The 18,306-nt window shown below is 34.7% G+C and overlaps 2 protein-coding genes across 3 annotated transcripts in view; both read right to left on the bottom strand.

Annotated features, from left to right (window-relative positions):
* Window positions 1-18,306, bottom strand: part of LOC134845887 (protein IWS1 homolog A-like) — a 576,794-nt gene that overhangs the window by 131,195 nt on the left and 427,293 nt on the right. The window lies entirely within an intron of this gene.
* Window positions 8,726-11,067, bottom strand: LOC134856810 (steroid hormone receptor ERR2-like). 2 transcript variants are annotated; one of them, XM_063873091.1, is made up of 2 exons: window positions 10,742-11,067; window positions 8,726-10,507 (listed from the first exon to the last, which is right to left on the bottom strand). In XM_063873091.1, exon 2 carries the CDS (start codon window positions 10,499-10,501, stop codon window positions 9,308-9,310), a length of 1,194 nt encoding a protein of 397 aa, XP_063729161.1. In that variant the 5' UTR covers window positions 10,502-10,507; window positions 10,742-11,067; the 3' UTR covers window positions 8,726-9,307. The 2 variants fall into 2 exon arrangements, with proteins under 2 accessions (XP_063729161.1, XP_063729160.1); XM_063873090.1 differs by having other exon boundaries at window positions 8,726-10,511.

Consider the following 18,306-nt stretch of genomic DNA (forward strand, 5'->3'; position numbering starts at 1 on the left):
ATACACATTTTCAAAATAACATGCTGAAAAACACTTGAACAGATCTAGTTCAAAATCACCCAATATAAATCATTCCGAATCATCACATTAATTATAATAACACGACTTTATTAGCCAACAAATATTCACCTCCAAGCATAACTATAACTACAACTTCAAAACCTCCAGGTCAAAAATAAGCAAACCGCTACAAATTAACAACTAAAATAAAAACAATCTCAATATTACAACCCTCCCTTGTCAAGCAGTACAAAGATCAACAATGTGTTCCCAATCTAAACCTCAAACCCCCCCCCCCAGAAAAAATATTAAATAAACCTAAAGACCAAAAAGCACATGATCATTTAACCTAAAGTACAAATACTACCTAGATACTCCCAAAAATTCCATTAAAAAAAAGAAGAACTCCCGACACCATAAAATAACCCCTCAACAAAATTTGCTAAAACCCAACCCACTTGTCAAAAAATCAAAAAAAAATCCGACCACACTCGATATTAGCCCCAAAAAGTTTTAAAAAAGTTTCGACAAAACGAATCATTTCTTAAATGCTTCTTTTTGCGACGGTCGATAAACTCAAACAAATATTTTCAATTTTTCTCATAAAACTTCCTAACTTTCTCAAATTTTACTTATTATTTTTAGCTGATACCCTAGAAACCTTAATAATTCTTCTGATAATTTTTTGCATTATTTTTCTAATTTTTTATTCCTTATTCAAAGTATATTAATATCTTTCCACAATCCTTGATAACCTCCTCAGGTATGGTAACTCAATAACTATTTAAATGTTTCGAAACCTATTTAGTAGAACCAATGTTTTTCTACTATTCATAATTTTTCTCACATTTTTAACATCACTCATAATGACAGTATGCAAATGTATAAAAATGGCAATCATCACAATTGCATTAGCAATCATTCTCTTATTTCTTTTTCTTGAAGAATACTATAGTAATAATAAATTTTCATCTTAAAAAAATTCAACTCTAAAAACTTTTCCAAAATTGCAAATCAACAAACCCCACACCAGTCCCCGCCGACAACATCCCAAGAAAACCCAATAACACCTACAATTCCCAAAATCTCCAATCATGCACACGCATTTCTTTCCAAGACAATCCATATACCTTTGAAGAAAGATACGCACGATTATCCGAAACATTAGAACCAGTTGTTCGCCAAGCAACTTTGAGCGAACCACAATACGAACGAACATATAACATATACCTACATCTACAACAATATCTTAACAGAGTAAGACACAATAGTCAAAACCAAAATACACTTGAAATAAATAAGCAAATTATACATACAAGACGAAACAGAAATTTTCAAACTCCCAGAGTTCATTTTAATTTACCTCAGTCACCAACACCAAATCCTATAGACCTTTCTAGTAGCACACTACCAGATACTCCCTCAACTGCTTCACAACAAAGCGCTTTAAACATTCCATCAGACTACATAGGTTCAACTCCCACATCAGAACAAATCCGAGAGAATCCTCTTAAACTTCCACCAGCAACTACAGAACGTCTTCCATATTGGGTAACGCACACCTACACTCAAGGTGAACGAAATTTAGTAAACGACCGAACTGACGTTTCATCTGATACAATACTAACAACATTACCAGAAACATTTACCCTTCCTTCAACACCTTCTTCTTGTCAAATATCATCAACACTTTTTCCCCTAAATTTTTCTACAAATCTTGATTCACGATATCAAGAACAACCATCTAATTAAATACCACTACGGTTAGATTGGAATACATTTGTAGCACCTCCACCATTTTTTAGTCAACATCAAGAAAGTAGCAGACTACACAACTGGGCATTAAATAGATTACAATATAGACAAGATATCCACAAAGATATCCAAGAACTTACATCCAAATACTTCAACAAAATAGTCTCACACTAAAATTCGAAACCACAGTAAGACTAAAAAAACATTGTTCAACGCCCATTTCCATTAGCTCTTCCAAACATAACCGCTCAATCTTTACCTTCCCCATTTATAACAACCGAAATATTATATAAATACTATAGATATACTAAAAAGACAATCGGATACATCATTTTTTATAACCCATAATCAGGATTGTCATACACATGTATATTCTAAAGATATTCACATGTCAGCACCTTCTTTTTCTTATTTTTTCCGAATCAAATCAAAATCCTTCTCCTCGCACAGGACCACAGGATCTACTTAGTAACACACTACGATTGTGAAGAAAACGAACAAAAACACTACATAAATATGCTATCAATCAAGTAACCCACTGTGAATCCAAACCACAAGCTATAGAAACCACAAAATAAAGCTATGTTTTGCTCAAAAGCGCGAGCAACTACACTAACAGGATACAAATTTACAGCAACATTTTTCGATAAGAATGTACATTGTTCATAAGTTTCAAACGAAATAACAACAGACGAAACCATGAATCTTTTTACCAAAGTAACATCAAAAGATTATCACACCTCAGCCCTGAAGACTGTAAAAATGAAATAAAAAGATTGAACCTCACACCAAATAAAGGCACAAATAGAAAAATTGTAAATTTTCAAGTTTTTCCAGACTCAGCACATCAAGCCGAACTCGAAAAAAACCAAGGTCACATACGACTATATACAAAATTTCCCTTCCATGGATCACATGGAAGGTTAACATATGATCTTCATGATAAAAATTGGATACCACACATTGGAATAAATAATCCCTCAAACTGCAAAGCAGATACAAAAAATAAAGGATACCAAGAAATAAGGTTTTTCGATTCGAAAGTACAATTTGAAAAAATACAACTTACACGCAACTTAAAAAATGACACAATAATCTACCAAGGAATCAGACTCCCTTGCAAAAACGACCAAGGACATTGCAATCCTACAACACGCACACAAGCAACCATTGTTTGGTTTCCCGAAGAACTCTGCATAATTTTTCAAGTAGCAAAAATACACGCTAGAATGATTAAATTTCACCAAAAACACTTTATTGAATCAACCCCGTTCAAAGATGTAAGCGTTGACCAAATTAGACCTACTAATAATAAGTTTAGAAACATCCACAAAATAGAGAATAAAATTACACGTTTCCAAATATACCAGAAACAGAACTTACATGCAAATACAACAAACCACTTTATCAAACACAACAATCAGAAACTTTTGTCGAAAACGAAGACGGTTTTGACATGAATACAGGTAAAATAATCATACACCAAATGGCTACATCTCACTCATATACTGATGAAAACTCATACGTTTCAGTAAAGTTTCAAAAGAATGCAGCAAGAACCGGTGGAAAACTAAAACCACAAGATACAGAAAGTACGCGTTTACAAGAACTATCACTCATGAACAGCACATATCTAGGCGCAATTCATTATGAAATACACTTAGACATGAAATTAGACAACACAATAATTAGAATTTTTCAAGAAATGTCATTATCAGAACTAGAAACACTACACCAATTATGTGAACTCGAAAGAACGCAGATTCTACAATCACTCGCACTAGCAGTTCTAAAAATACCATATGCAGGATACTTATTATCCTGAAATAGATCAAATTGCATTGGTTATGAAGGAGACATTTTATGGTATTACACTTGTACCAAAAAAAGTATCACCTTTGTATGTTTTTGAAGATAAACGATGTAACAAAGAATCCCAATATTGTACAAAAATAAAGTACATTTTATTGATACACTCGCACGAAGATTTAGTTTTTGGGATACAGCAGTCCCATTTGGATCAAAAAATAGCCACAATGTTGTACAATTAAGCCTCGACGAGGATAAATACTATCTACTCACACCATATCCAACACTGATGCAACCAATAAAAAATTTTTTACCTGAAAGTATAAGAGATATTGCCCGGAATCCGAATATCGATTTACAATCGATCGGCATCTACTCAAAATCAGACATACAACACCACATTCCTACACAACAATTTCAGGAACTACTCACAAAAATGGACACAATCTAACGACAATCAATAGATCAAAATTTACGCAAACTTGCCAAAACAGCAGGTTTTTCAGACATTTACGCACCAGATTACGGCGGATATCTTAAAGACATTAAAGATTACATTTATTTAAATGGTGAAAAATATCGACCGCAGGATATATCACCAATCAATATTTTTAGTTTTGTAATACTGAAAAACGAACTTTTTGCCTTTCTAGGATGGCCCTATTACATCTTAGAAAGATTGACTATTTTATACGCAATGTTTAATAACCGGATTACTTTTCTCGTTATTGAAAGATATCTATAACACATGCGCAATACATACACAAGTAAACAGACAAGCAAGCGTAGCACGTATACTTTTTGCAGGAATTTTTGGAAATTTTTCTACATCAAAAAACAAAATATTTTAAGATGCACAAATAAAAGAATGTAAAAGAAAGAACAAAAATATCAACTACATCAAACACATATGATGAATCACAACACAATACAAACGCATCACCCGCAGCACCATCATTACCAAATTTAAATCATAATCACCCATTATCACTAGTACCACGAAATTTTAGAAAACTAGCACTCACAAATATTACAAGTTTAAGACCTAATTATACACAAAGTCCAATTCACCATTTGTAACACAACAATCTCAAAGTGCCGATACATATGAAAAAATAATTGAACAGCCCCATACCACAAAGTTTCGATCTCAGAACAATCATTTTTTTAGCCCACGATCAGCCGACAAGTTGGACCCCTTCTCCGCTCAATTTTCCATCCAGCCAATCTCCGAAACCCCATTCCCGTCATCCCACTTTTTGCTTTCCGGCCACGTGAATCACCCCATATTAACAGATCATCCGTCATGGATTCTGATGCTAACTCAGACATCACAGTTTTTCACACAATTTCCCAATTGGAAAATTCAGATTTAGAATTATCGTCAACCATAGCGTCATCAAACCCACCAACTCCCACAACTTCTACAGATTTCACCCCTTCTTTAGCCCAACCCTCAACATCAACCCAATCATCATCCACTACTAACCGTGCATACAGAACCTTCAAAAGAAAATTTCCCAATCATCCGTTTCCCTTCAAACCCGGAATAGCCCGAGACTACATAAACCACCCTGACCATACAAATACTAGCCAAATTCTCCAATTATATTTACCCCTCTTCCCTCAATATACATTTAATCACTCCGACCCTAATACTGAACAACCCCACTTTGTCGATGAGCATGTATTAATCCCCACACTCCTTTGGACATCATATTATTTTTTCTCAAACCCACTTTGTTTACCACTCACTAACACACCGCAAGAAATAGAAAGAAATAAAAATGACCTTTTCAGACTAACTACAGCACTAACACCTCGACAATTTACACACGTAGGATACAAAAAACTATTAAAAATGTTCAACGCACCCCGAGCTAATGAGTATTCCATCGAGAACTATGACCATAATATCATCCGACCTAACCAAGACCAATTCCTCGACGACGACAAGTTCGCTAACCCGCATATTCTTACAAATTTATTTTGACTTACATGCACCATCACGAAAATTCCATCACCGATATCAATTCATTGACTTCAAATACACATCACCGTTTTTTCTTAATTTCACATATTGCATTAAAAATACTAACTTTCAAGGCATCTTCCGTAACTATAACCCTATAACCCAAATGTATATATTTTGTCCACTAACCAAGACTTTCAATGTAGAAAAATCCCGACCACTAATTGTCCTGCATGAATACATACAACCTGTCGAAGTTTCAATTTTAGAATTTATCAACAATAATAAATATAACCATAAGCTTTTTAACCTATTTTAGAACACAACGCATGAATTTTCCATTGGCACTGAAGAACTAAAGACCATTAAAGCACTCCAATTGCTTTGGCCACTGCTTCATACTAAAAACATCATTCGCATGTTAGCAAAGCTACTAACCACATTTGATGCTATACACGATATCTTCCCTCATGGATTCTTTCCCGATGACTAAATATTATGAATAAAAAAATTTAAAAACTAACAAATACGAACTAAAACTAACCATTCTTTATAAAATGTTTTTAAATCACGATCATCTACAAACAGAAAAACCAAATAAAAATTTCTTCTCCGAAGTAGTAAACTGATGTATAAATTCTTTTCCCCAATGTATAAAAACTAAATACAAGAAAACGATTTAATAATTTCAATCCACACAAAGCAGTAAATTTGAAATTTTCAGTAGAAAATTCATACAAATGCAAGCAGTACTAACCTTTTGAAAACAAAATTCAGTCGCACACAAATTCTATCCACACTCGCACAGCTCGCCCACGACGAATTGTTCAAAATAACGATTTCCAGTTTTAACTTTCACTAACAACAACTCAAACTAGTAATAACAAGTTTCAAACTTTTTTTAACCCGGTTGGAAAGGCATTATATAAAAATCCCAACTAACCAACGCAGCTTACTAAACACCATAAACCACAAACTAACAGTATGACTAAGAAAAGAAAACCCACGGTACCCAAACCGGATTAAACCAGCATAAAGAACTAGATAATTTATTCTTCTGAAGACTACCGACAAGTCTAAAAAAGAAAGAATAAAACACCAAAAAGTCGAAAGACAAACCCAAACCAAACAATTTGATTTTCGAGAAATCAAAACACAACCAAAACAACAAAAGGAAAAACCAGTAACAAACACAACATAAAAGGTTCACACAGAACAGGACCCCATAAAAAACCAGCATGAAATCATACCCTCACTCCCGCCCTAACCCACCAGAAGAGGACGTCCTGAGCATGCTTTTTAGCCGGCCTAACCCACCGTGCTAGAAAACCACGCTCTGTGACCCACTCCCTATTTTTGACAAGAGCTACTGAAGTGTGAGTCACTCTTTAAAAGTAACAGAACTAAATTAAAAGCTTTTGTGATAAGAACTAATAACAAATCATAACTAAAAAGAAAACTAACTAAAAATTTATTTATGTAAATTATATAATGCAGTAATATAGAGCATACACAATCACGAAGACGAGGATCAAGAAAGTAAGACGACCCCATCACATTCAACCCACAAAATGGCTAAACACAACTGATATGCCGCCCACAACCACAAGTAAAAGGATTTGAAGTACGACTTGACATCGAAGTAAAGGAATTCATTGAATCAGACCAATGACCACCTCGATGCTCAAGTATACCTACAGATCCGAGTTACAAGGCATTGCCTCCAAACTAGAGCTTCACGCCATTCCCTAACAAGATCGAAACACAGTTCTCCACGCCGAACAAGAACAAACGATCATAACAAACCATTTGGAAATCAGATTGATTTTGTTGGCGATCACAGTCATTGCTGAATGACAGAATGACATCTACGATTCCAGCTTCGTGGAGCTTCTTCCTCCAAGAACGGAATAGAAATGATGCTCGCGAAATACAAACGACTATCATCCATCCTCCATTACAGATAGAAGTTAAAGAGAAAAAAACTCTGTAAACCCCGGATGGGTGGAACCAGATCCAAACTATAATTTATTATTGGTTATAATTTAGATATTTTATCCCCATAAAATTTTAAAGACTAACCAATCACACTCCATCAAACTAACAACCCACCTATTTGTAAGTGCTGAAATTACTTGTAATTTCAGCACCAGGGCGATTTGAATTTAACTTACAACCTAGTTGCTTTCTCCAAGAGACCGGCTCGTAACGAAACCAGTATACTCTAGATCTATTGAGACTAAGAGATATAAGAGTAAGATTAAGATTGGTATTAGACTAAGAAGTTGCACGAATCTATCCGGCCAAAAATAAGATAGCGTGACGAGCAGACGGTGTACCCTATCTGAAATTACTCTATGAGTTGACCTCCCATCTTAACTCAATTAACAATTTATTCTTTTTGAAATTCTGATTATTATCAATTTGAAAACTAATGTTTATCTGTTTACTTAACTTTGATGTGGATGTTTCTTTTTTTTTACTTTGAATAACAGAACATTTTTGGGACCATAATTCTAAACTAGCTTTTTGATGGGACTGTACTTCTTAACGTATACCAAAACTAACTTCACGGAGAAAACAGTAGTTCAGAGGGAAAAAAGTTACCTATGGTCCGAAGGCTGATTTAGAAATGCCAGTTGCTGGCAGAATAGCTTTTTCAAAAATTAAAGATTTTTTGAGATAGAGATCAGCTTAATTAGTTCGTTCGTTTATGATCACACGGGCCAATCTTTTTAAAAACATCAAAACAACACGTTAATTACTTAAGTACGTATCACTAATCACGATAGAAACAGAAACATTGAACATTCAAATAGTATTGATAAATAGGCTAAATCGGATATGCTTAGTGTTTTGGGAGAGCTCTGAATTCTGATTGGCTAATTAAATTTCGACGATTTGCTCCAACTTCCTAAAAACCCCTTTGTTGACATGTTTTTTTCTCAAAAATTTGCCTGCGGCGCACAACATTTTGTCAGCGTGAGGTCTTTAAATTGATTTGGAGACCTCACAAAATCTATTTGCTCGACCTAAAAAAATACCTTTTTTAAATCTGCCCCCCCCCCCATTGAGAAGAATGCGAAGAAAACTTATGCGAAGAAAAAAATTTTTTAAATAGCTCCGAACTTTTTTTTCCAATGTGTTCTTGTCAACTTATGAAAAAATTTGTCAAGTTCATAAGCCCTGGATACTCTGTTTGTAACAAAAAAGAAGACCTCCAATTTCAAGGATGCAAAAAGCAGAGAGGTAATCCGTCATGCCTGAGACAAGAAACAAGTAGCCGAAAGGAACAAATTGCCGAAAGTCATGTTAGCCAATCAGAATTCAGAGTTCTCCAAAAACACAAAGAAGACCCCATTTAGACCAAAAAATTACTGCAGAGGAAAACGTATAAATGTTGAGCTAAAACACCGTGTTTTGGATATTGGGCTAGAACAGCGTATTTTGGAGTTTTTGATATAGTGTTAAGTAGCTTGAAAACTGCCATTTGGTTTTTCGGGAATGGAAAAACACACACAATTGGTTGATAAGAAGTTAAAGAAGCGTGGATAAATTTTTCCTTAAAAATATTCGAATGGGCGCGATAGTATTGCTGATTTTTAGATGTTTAATTAGATCAACCAGACAAGAAGCTCTCTTGGAGCACTTTCAATAAGGGTAGAGCACTATCTGATTAATGCATTCGCGATACTTCGTCACTGACAACGTTAGCATCAAGAAAATCATAATTTGCCGAACAGATTGCGTCAAGAGTTGCGTAATATTTAGTTATGTAACCATGGAACAAACGCTTTCGTTGAGCATTATGGTACCATTGATTGCGTCGGTTAGGAAATCGTCCATCGCTTTGAGACTCACTCCGTGAATTGACGAAATGAGCTGGATGATTTTACAGTATCGTAGTGGTTGAGTCGGATAATAGCTCTTCACATAAGAGCATAGAGTTCTCATTACTCTATTTTGGATGCCAGTTGCTATTTTTTGGCTGCTGTTCTGTATGCTGTCGCGCCGTGCAAAGGTCAGAAGTATGGCCTGGAGCAGGGAGATTTCAACTATGTCCAAACCAATTGATTTAATATGTCGGATAAAGAATAAGGTCATAGCAAAAAGATCCATGTCCAGGCCGATTCGCTGACCCTCCTCCTTAGATATTAACCTCCCGATGGTGAAGCGTATTTTCTCGTCATGCGGAGCAGAGCGCCATGCAAGTCTAAGAATAAGGATGTCCAGGAAACATTTCTTCAGAATGGTTTTCTGGTCATCTTGTGGAATTTGGGCAAAGTCTGGAACTTTTTGAGCCCATTGAGTTACGTAATTTTGCTCATCGAAACCCGACAGATACAGAACCGCTTTTTCATGATTGACAGAAGATGGTATCTCGCCGTCTGCTATATCTGGCATGGGATGGTCTTCCGGAATCTTATCAGCTTCAATTCCTGTGAGATCTTCAATCAATTGCAAGTCATCGGCACTCAGTGCATTCTCATTTAAGTTTTTTTCCGAGAGGTCTGAATCTTCTGGACTTTCTGAACATTTAGAGCCAGTGAAAGGGGTTGAATCTGAATCTGGCGTTTTGGTTTTTTTTTCGTCATTGTGTCTGTACTTAGTCAAATTATTTTTACTCATTCCCACTTCGAGACATAGATCGTATCTGCATTTCTGACAGTCGTTTCTGGTTTTTTTCTCAATCAGACATCTTTTTTCACCATTCACTATCCGTATCGGAGGTTTCTGTGCTCTGGTCAATAGTTGCTTGCACTTGGAAGTAGGTTTGCGTTTGATAGACCTTTTGAAGAAGGCTTTGCATCCCTCGCAAGACAATGCGCCATAGTGCTTTCCGGAAGCTAAGTCCCCACACACTTTACAAAGGGGAGGTTCCGCTTTCCGAAAATCTTCACCACAGTAAATTTTCTCGTCCTGCTCGAACTCAGTTTCCAATTCGAATGTGTCGTCCGGCTCCATTTTAAGCTAACTGAACAGTTTCATTCAAGTTTTATACTACTGAGATTTGCCAAATTTAAACATTAATTTTCATGACAGAAAAAAGTTTTTTGAAGATTTTTTTAGTTAACCATTCAAAGTATGTATTTAAAAAAAAAAAGTTTATTTGAAATTTACAAAATTAAAATTGAATTGTACGCAGTCAATAGACCACTGAAAATCGGTTTGTAATCGAATGGTTATAATGAAATACAGACCGACCTTGTTAGGACTCTAGCCGTGGCACTTCAGTTGCTAGAGGGATACTGCTTGGCAGATGTAGCTTGGAGAGACTGACGTTAGGAGGTACCAATAAGTTGCTATGAAGTGATTATTCTAATTACGTAGTTTGATTCAGTTTTGCTGATAGATTAGTTGGCTCTCTTTTTAATATAATGACGCGATCAAATGAATCAAGCCAGAAATTGATTGTAAGTTTTCTTTCTCTTGTAGTTTTGAGGTCGACTAAGTTCACAGATTTATTCAAAAATTTCCAACTGTCAATGAAGCACACACCTTTTTTGCTTAAGTTTATGAGCGTGTTTAAAGATACCTTCTCATTCGTATACAGTCAATTTTTAAAAATGGGTTGAGATCTCCATTTAAAACTGAGAAGGCAGTCAATTTATTAAAAAGCAATTCAATAGCGGGCTCATATATCCAACGCACAAATGAGTTTTCGTTATGTGCAAAAAAGAAATTAAAAATTGGGATAAAATAGTCTGGTTAAATTGTGGAGCAGAAATTAGCTAGAAAAATCAAAAAAGCCCTGCTGATTAGAAACGAACCGGAAACACAGTGAAGTATCGCAGTACTGTACCACACTCCAATGAAAACAGCACAACAGAATAAAGCGTAAAACGGAAAAAGAATTAGAGGTGAAATTAAACGTTTCTTTAATCCGAAAATATTGAAAAGCAACAGAAATTTATCTTTCAATATTTTTTGGGATACATAAAGAGGAAGGAATGTAAATGACGTTTTTCCGTGACTGCTCCAACTAAAAGTTTCAGTTTGGGCAGCCAAGCGATAAAAAAAAGTCCACAGAGAAATGGCTGATAAAACAAGTTAAATAGTTCAGGTTTCTCATCCAAGTATATTTGAGGCTGAATGTTGTTGTGAAACAGAAATAATAATTAGGGCAAACATTCAATAAGAACCTTTTAGCTGACAAATAAATACCATTCGAATGTTTTATTTCAAACAGTAGCTTTTCCTTAAAGTTCTGTAAACAAAAAAATAATCAAATCTTTGTATGTTATTCTGTTTTTTGAAAAAAAAGGAGCATATACTAAAAAGTGCACACTTTTCTAGGGAAAACAGATAACAGAAACTAAAATTTGGCTGCGGGTTTTAGACATTTGCATAGTTTTCTATGAACGATCGAAAAAGTATAAATCGAAAAAGTACAATTGGAAATCGAAACCGAAAAATCGAAAAATTATAAATTTGAGAGATGGAAATAGGATGTTAGTAACTGTATGCTGTCGTTGAATGTTGAAGGAGTCATCTCAAGTTGGCTACGTCACTGTGTTAAAAGCTAAGAGACACTTGAGCGGGTTGATGGTTTGGGGTTTTATTAAACTGATGCGGCGGGTATAGATTGCAAAGGATTGGGTGGGTTGTGTACATCTCTATGGGATGCGGTAAGTAACCGTCTCTCAATTGTGACTAAAAATCTAATCTTTCAACTGTTTGCGTATTTGAACGCTTTACCTCAGATTTAAAACTAAAGTCTAAATTAAGAAAGTACTTCTTAAATTAGAAGGAAAAACGGTAGCCGTGCTTTTTAAATAGACACCCGACTCGAGAGGAAGGGAAACGAGAGAAACGTGACAAAAGATAAACATTGATTGACATTTGTTTTGATTTCAGATAAAATCAAAACAAAAACTGTTCAGACAAAAAACAGTGTTTATTTCTGCGTTCCTATTGATATGTTTTTTTTTGGTTTGTGGGAAGATCTTGGTGATATTACGCTGCGAGCTTTAAGAGCGCTTGTCGAATACTGTTAGCGTTGGAAGAAGGTAAAATTGGTATCAAAAAAATTTATCACAGAGCCAAAGGGTGGACGGAGGGAAAAGCGGCCTCCCCAACTTCGCCAAATCCGCCCCGTTGGTTCATCCTTGGTATCTCCTAGACATTCCCTTCCACTCTATTGAGAACAGGGGGATTGTAGTTTTCTTAATCTGTGCTGTGGTCGTTAAAACCAATCAGAAAGCAAAAAATGTGTATTTCCCAGCAAACCTAAAGCAAAAAAGCACTAACTATTTCAAGCATTTGAAACAACAATGAACTTAAAGCAACGGAACAGTTGACACTATACCTGCACTGATAAAAATAACATACGATAGTTTTAGTATGAAAAAAGTATGAAGACTTAAATGAGATCGATTTTAGGATGAAAAAAATACGAAAGTTAAATAACAATGATTAAGATTGATCTGGATCAGTTTTAAATCAACTTAAATTGATCTAAAATCCCAGCTATGAAAAATCCATCCCAATTGATTTTAAATCGATTTAAGTCCAATTTTTTAGTTTTTAACTGTTCTTGTTTTAAGGGAGGTTAAATAAGATTTAAATCAATTTAAATAAGTTTTTAAGGCAAATTTCATCGTTTCCAAGTTTGCGTTGCATTTATTTATTGCCCATCATTTTTAATTTACGTCCATAGCGTATGGTAGCATAATAAACAAGATTAAACAATTTTTTTAAATATCGATAACATTTTATGTTTTCCTTGCATATTTTGAGCTCAAATTTGATTTATATTGACCATTTTCTTGATTTGTTACATAGATTTTATCCCAATATCTGATTTACAATGGTAGTTTTTGATGATTCATTGCAATTTTTTGTGCTCAAAACTTCATACATTGCGACTTTTTTCTTGATTTGTTATTTGGAATGTTGCCCATAATCTGAATTTATGAATGATTTTTTTAATGAGTAATTTCATATTTTTCAGCTCAAAGTCTGATTATAGTTTTTTAAAGCTAAAAAATCTGGCACGTGTGTTTTTTTATTTAAAAAAACAAGAATGAAATATTTCAATTATTTTTTTTAAATAGCATGCTTTTTTCCCTCGTGTTAGCAAAAAAATGAATGGTTTTTTCTCTTTGTCACCCCCTGCAAAATGTTACAAGTAAAAGTTTTGTTAACTTTGTTCGATTGTTATGAAAATTGACATATCATCTAATTTGGTTATGACAAACATATTTGGTCTTCATAATTAACCTTGTAAAACCACTCGTTACACCATAAAATTCATGTTGTGTGAGGTGGAGGAAGGAAAAAGAGCCAAATTGAGTTTAATAAGTCAAAAATTCCATCCAAATCAACTTAAATTGATTATTTAGACGCTTAACTTGATCCAAAGTGTTCAAGAAAAATCGAGTTAGATCAATTTTAATTGGTTTTAAGTGAGTTTTTGATGGATTTAAGTGTGATTCGGATGGATATTACTTAAAGTAGGTAAAAGTCGATTTTTTACTATGAGTAGGTAAATCTATCCAAATCGATTTAAATCGAAACTTTAGACACTTAAATCGATCCAAAGGTTTCAGAAAAGATCGATTTTAATCGATTTAAAACGGATTTAAGTGAGATTCTTATAGATTTAAGTGAGATTCGGATTGATATTAGTTGGTCGGTAAATCCATCCAAATCGATTTTTTGGACACTTATATCGGTCCAAAACTTTCGAGAAAGGTCAATCTAATTCAATTTAGAGTACTTTTAAGTTCGCAAAATGTACATTGTTAATCAATTTGGATGATTTAAAATCTATTTAAAAACAAAATAAATCGATCCGAAATCATTTTTGTGAGTGAGGGTAAGTTTTGTAAAGGAAAATAAAGAGAAAAAAAGATAGAAGCAGTTATCGAGATGAGTGACAGTTTTAGCTACAGTAACTCACGGGTAGAGATCGTTATGCCAGCAGATACAACAACTCCTTTTATCAAGTTGTCGATCAAATAATTTATTTAAACACTTTGAACTTTTTGTTGATCAAGTTTTAAGTGTGAAAATTTGAGTCGTATATAACATTAATGGTGTACGGCAAATCAGACGACAGATCTTAACCGTTTTTTGATGGGACTGTAAGACGACGCTACACGCATTTCGCCCATTGTAATTAACCCACTGTGAGAATTAAGAACCGCTTAACTTCGAACAGCACATGTTAAATGATTTAACGTTCATTTGCCGTCTTAATGTCATGCCGCTTTATTTTCCTGTCGTCTCATTTACCTAGCACCGCAATTATTACGACCAATTAGTTTGGCTCAATTCAATTGGGAATAGTTTTCAGAGCGAGTTATAAGACAACGCAATAATTTTTCGCAATACACTTTCAGTATGTAAGACGAGCAATTTAGATAGCCTAGCTCGTTTCAGAGCGAAAAAAGATTCCGGTTAGTTTAGTATGGTGTAGTTTAGTATGGATTTTTCTGTGAACACGAAGATTTAGAGAGCGATCCCTCCACTTATCAATTGTTCTTTTGGAAATTGGTCTGATTTTTAAAAACCACCCCAAGCATATATGTTCCTCGATATCTTCGAAAGTCGGAACGAAAAAATCGGGAAGCGTATTGCAAAAACTGCGCCCGTGGAACTCCTTTTGCGGATCTGGTGATCTTTAGTGCTCACTTGAAAACTATTCAGATCACGACCAATTCAAATTATTAGTACAAACTGGATAGGTTTTTCCAAATTTGAGCATGGTCTCGTCAGCACTGTCTGACCTATAATTGTTTGCTTGCAAGAAGTAACTGAAATATGTAGTTGAAACTGAAAATGACAAAAAAAAGTTTCTTAAATGTCTCTTAAAAAAAGAAACCACTAAGAGTTTAAATGATTTCAGTTGAGCTACAATTAATTGATTCACGCGTTTTTTTTCTGCATACAACAAAATAGTTAAAAGGTGGCCAGTCCGTAGTTTCAAACTTGCATCTCATCACATTGTCGATTTTCTGAAAAAAAGATGAGCGAACAACTTGTTATCAAAATTATCGTAAAAAGTATCTGCATATTTTCGATTGCCGCGAAAAAGATCTGCAGTTTTTTTTTGAGCGTGACAGATAATTTACATTTTCAATCGTGCTGTCGTCGACACTGTCTGATATAAATCAATAATTGATGATCTGCTAGTAAGGTTGACTTCCAATGCCTCGATTCACAGCCATATTTTTAAAAGATAATCTTAAAAAAATCTATAGCTAAAAATCAAAAGAAGTTTGCAAAAAAGTTTGCACTTCTTCTCAAGTGCGTCTAGTGAAGATTTTATGGAGAATCCATCAGCTCATCTGGATTGACGTAATTGTGTAAAAAAAGTGAGTTAAAAACCTAATTTTTATCTTGTGCTTAACCTTTGCTTGTATTTATTTCTTTCAATTTATGTTCTCATTTTATGTAAATTGTTTTTTTTTGCTATTTCGAGAGATTAAGGTATAAGTAGTCAATCAAAACTTGAAGATAGCCGCCTATCACAAAGAAAGTAAAAAAAGTTGAAGCTTTCTGGGGGCAAGCGCCTAGCGGGATGTCTGTATGTATGCGTAGCTAAGATCGCTTCCTTCTTCCACGAACGCTACTGGATTGTCTTCACGTGTAAAGCTGATTTTTCCCAAAACAATTGTATCTTTAAAGATCTTGCAAAAAATTTTTTTTGCAAGATCTTGCAAGAATCTTGCAAGATCTTTTGAAGAGATTTATCCTCTTGAAATGAATGTTGCAAGATTCTTGCGAGATCTTGCAAGATCTTGCAAGATAACCTGCCTTGATCGACTAGGGAATTATTTGGTTTTTCCAAAAATGTTTTTTTTCTTACGTTTCAAAATGCTACAAAAAAATCTCAAACTTTGGGTTTAAGTTACAGAGATTTGTAATAATCTGCATTTTCAAAATTTTCAAATAAAGTGAGAAGTTGAATGATTCTTAGTAGTTTCTTAAATTGTTAGTAAATCAGTCATTTTTGATCCTAAAGTTTGAAAATATATTCTACAAGCAATCAATTTTTGCAAAATAATGTAACTTAGAATAAGAATTTCGAGCAATGGTTTCAGACTTCTATTAAGGCGTAGTAAAGGCAACAATTCAATCCGAGTCCAAAACATTTCATGTCGATATGAAACAAACTAATGACGAGATTAAAACTCACAAAGACGTAGTTGGATTAGGGTTGCAGTTCTTTCAGCCGATAAAAAAGAGGTAGGACGACAATCGCTCGCGGGGTGCGAAAACAGATATGGTTGGTTTCCGGTTCCAAGACGGATATCTCTCAAAACAGGAATCAATGCTTTTAACAATAAACAGGAATCAGAAAGCAAATCCATTGAAACATATCTAAAGCTAAAGGCGGTCTCCGATGTAGTTGATTTAAAAAAAATCAAATGGTTTGGAGTCAAAGCGGTCTCCAGAAACTTGTAAATACAAGGCAGATTACTAAGACCTTTGAGCCAAGGCAGAGTTTGTCCATTTTGAGACTATCAGGGCTTCTGCCTGGTGAGGGCAGACTCCTTTTAACACTAATGACGATAAGCATGTGCATCAATGGGATTTGAAGAACAGGAGGTATCTTATTATTATGATGAAACATTCAATAACCGCTTATTTCTCATGTTTTCTAAGCACGTACCAAAATAATTTTGAAACTTAAGATTTTTCAACTATTTTAACAAAGTTTTCTTAAAAAGCTACTCTTTTGAAAATTACTCAGTGCTGTTCTTACCACGTAACATAACAGGTGTTTGCATTGGTACGTTTGCCATGCTGCTTGATAATGTTGCCTAATACTGTAAGCCACAAGTTTGAGAGAACACAGGTTCAGCATGATGAAGAAACAATTCCGACTACATATCTCAACACCATTGCGTTCGTCCGGTTCTAACTCAGTCTGATGACTAATTTCCGCTGGCGTTATGTCCTGAAATTTTTTTGTTTCAAAGGTTAGCTTGATTATTCGATTCATTTTTGGCATTTAAAAATCACAACAGTTTCATCGACCTTGTAGGTCCGATTAATTACATAGCAAGCAAGGATCAGATCTATTTATGGCAAGCTGGACGAAGAAGGTTTTTAAAGAATTAAAAGTTATTGCGAAAAATTATCCAACTAACTTAACGACAAGTATTGTATAAGCGTGAGAACCAAGTTTTCGGGATTAAGCTTGACAGCAGTTATGATTTCAGCGGTATTAATATCGGTCTTGATTTAAAAAATATTCAAATTTATCTGCTCATCATTAGCCGCGTCACCATCGACTGAGCTAAAAATGAAATCTGCAAATGCCAATTTAAAGCTTTCTTGAACTGAAAAAGAGAAAACCGATTCCGCTGCTGACTCGTGGGATAATGCCAAGACTAATGTAATCGTTTGCTTCTGGAAAATCAAAAGTGCCAATCTGGATAATGACGGCCTTTCTCGATCTCTGCAAAAATTGAACCAAATGGCTGCTCGCATTGACGACGATGACGAAACAAAATTTTGGGATTTCTGGTGAAAATGGGATTCAGTCAGTTGTATTTCAATTCAGCGAGAGCGGTCAGAGAAAACTATATTTCAGAGAGCATCGCTATTCAAACACGATACAGCTATTGATTTCATTGAGCACTGGCTTAGAGCAAAGACCCGAAGTAAGGAAGAATTTTTTATCTATTGGTGTTGAGTTTAAGCCAGAGGGAGCTTTCTCATAGAGTAATTTCAGATAAGGTACACGGTCTTTTCGTCACGCTATCTTATTTTCGGCCCGATAGATTCGTGCAAGTTTTTAGTCTAATACCAAT

Source organism: Symsagittifera roscoffensis, chromosome 1 (assembly GCF_963678635.1).
Source record: "Symsagittifera roscoffensis chromosome 1, txSymRosc1.1, whole genome shotgun sequence".
Lineage (NCBI taxonomy): Eukaryota > Metazoa > Xenacoelomorpha > Acoela > Convolutidae > Symsagittifera > Symsagittifera roscoffensis.

Excerpts from the sequence above, each read along its gene's own strand:
- LOC134856810 (XM_063873091.1), bottom strand. The coding sequence starts at position 10,501 with ATGGAGCCGGACGACACATTCGAATTGGAAACTGAGTTCGAGCAGGAC.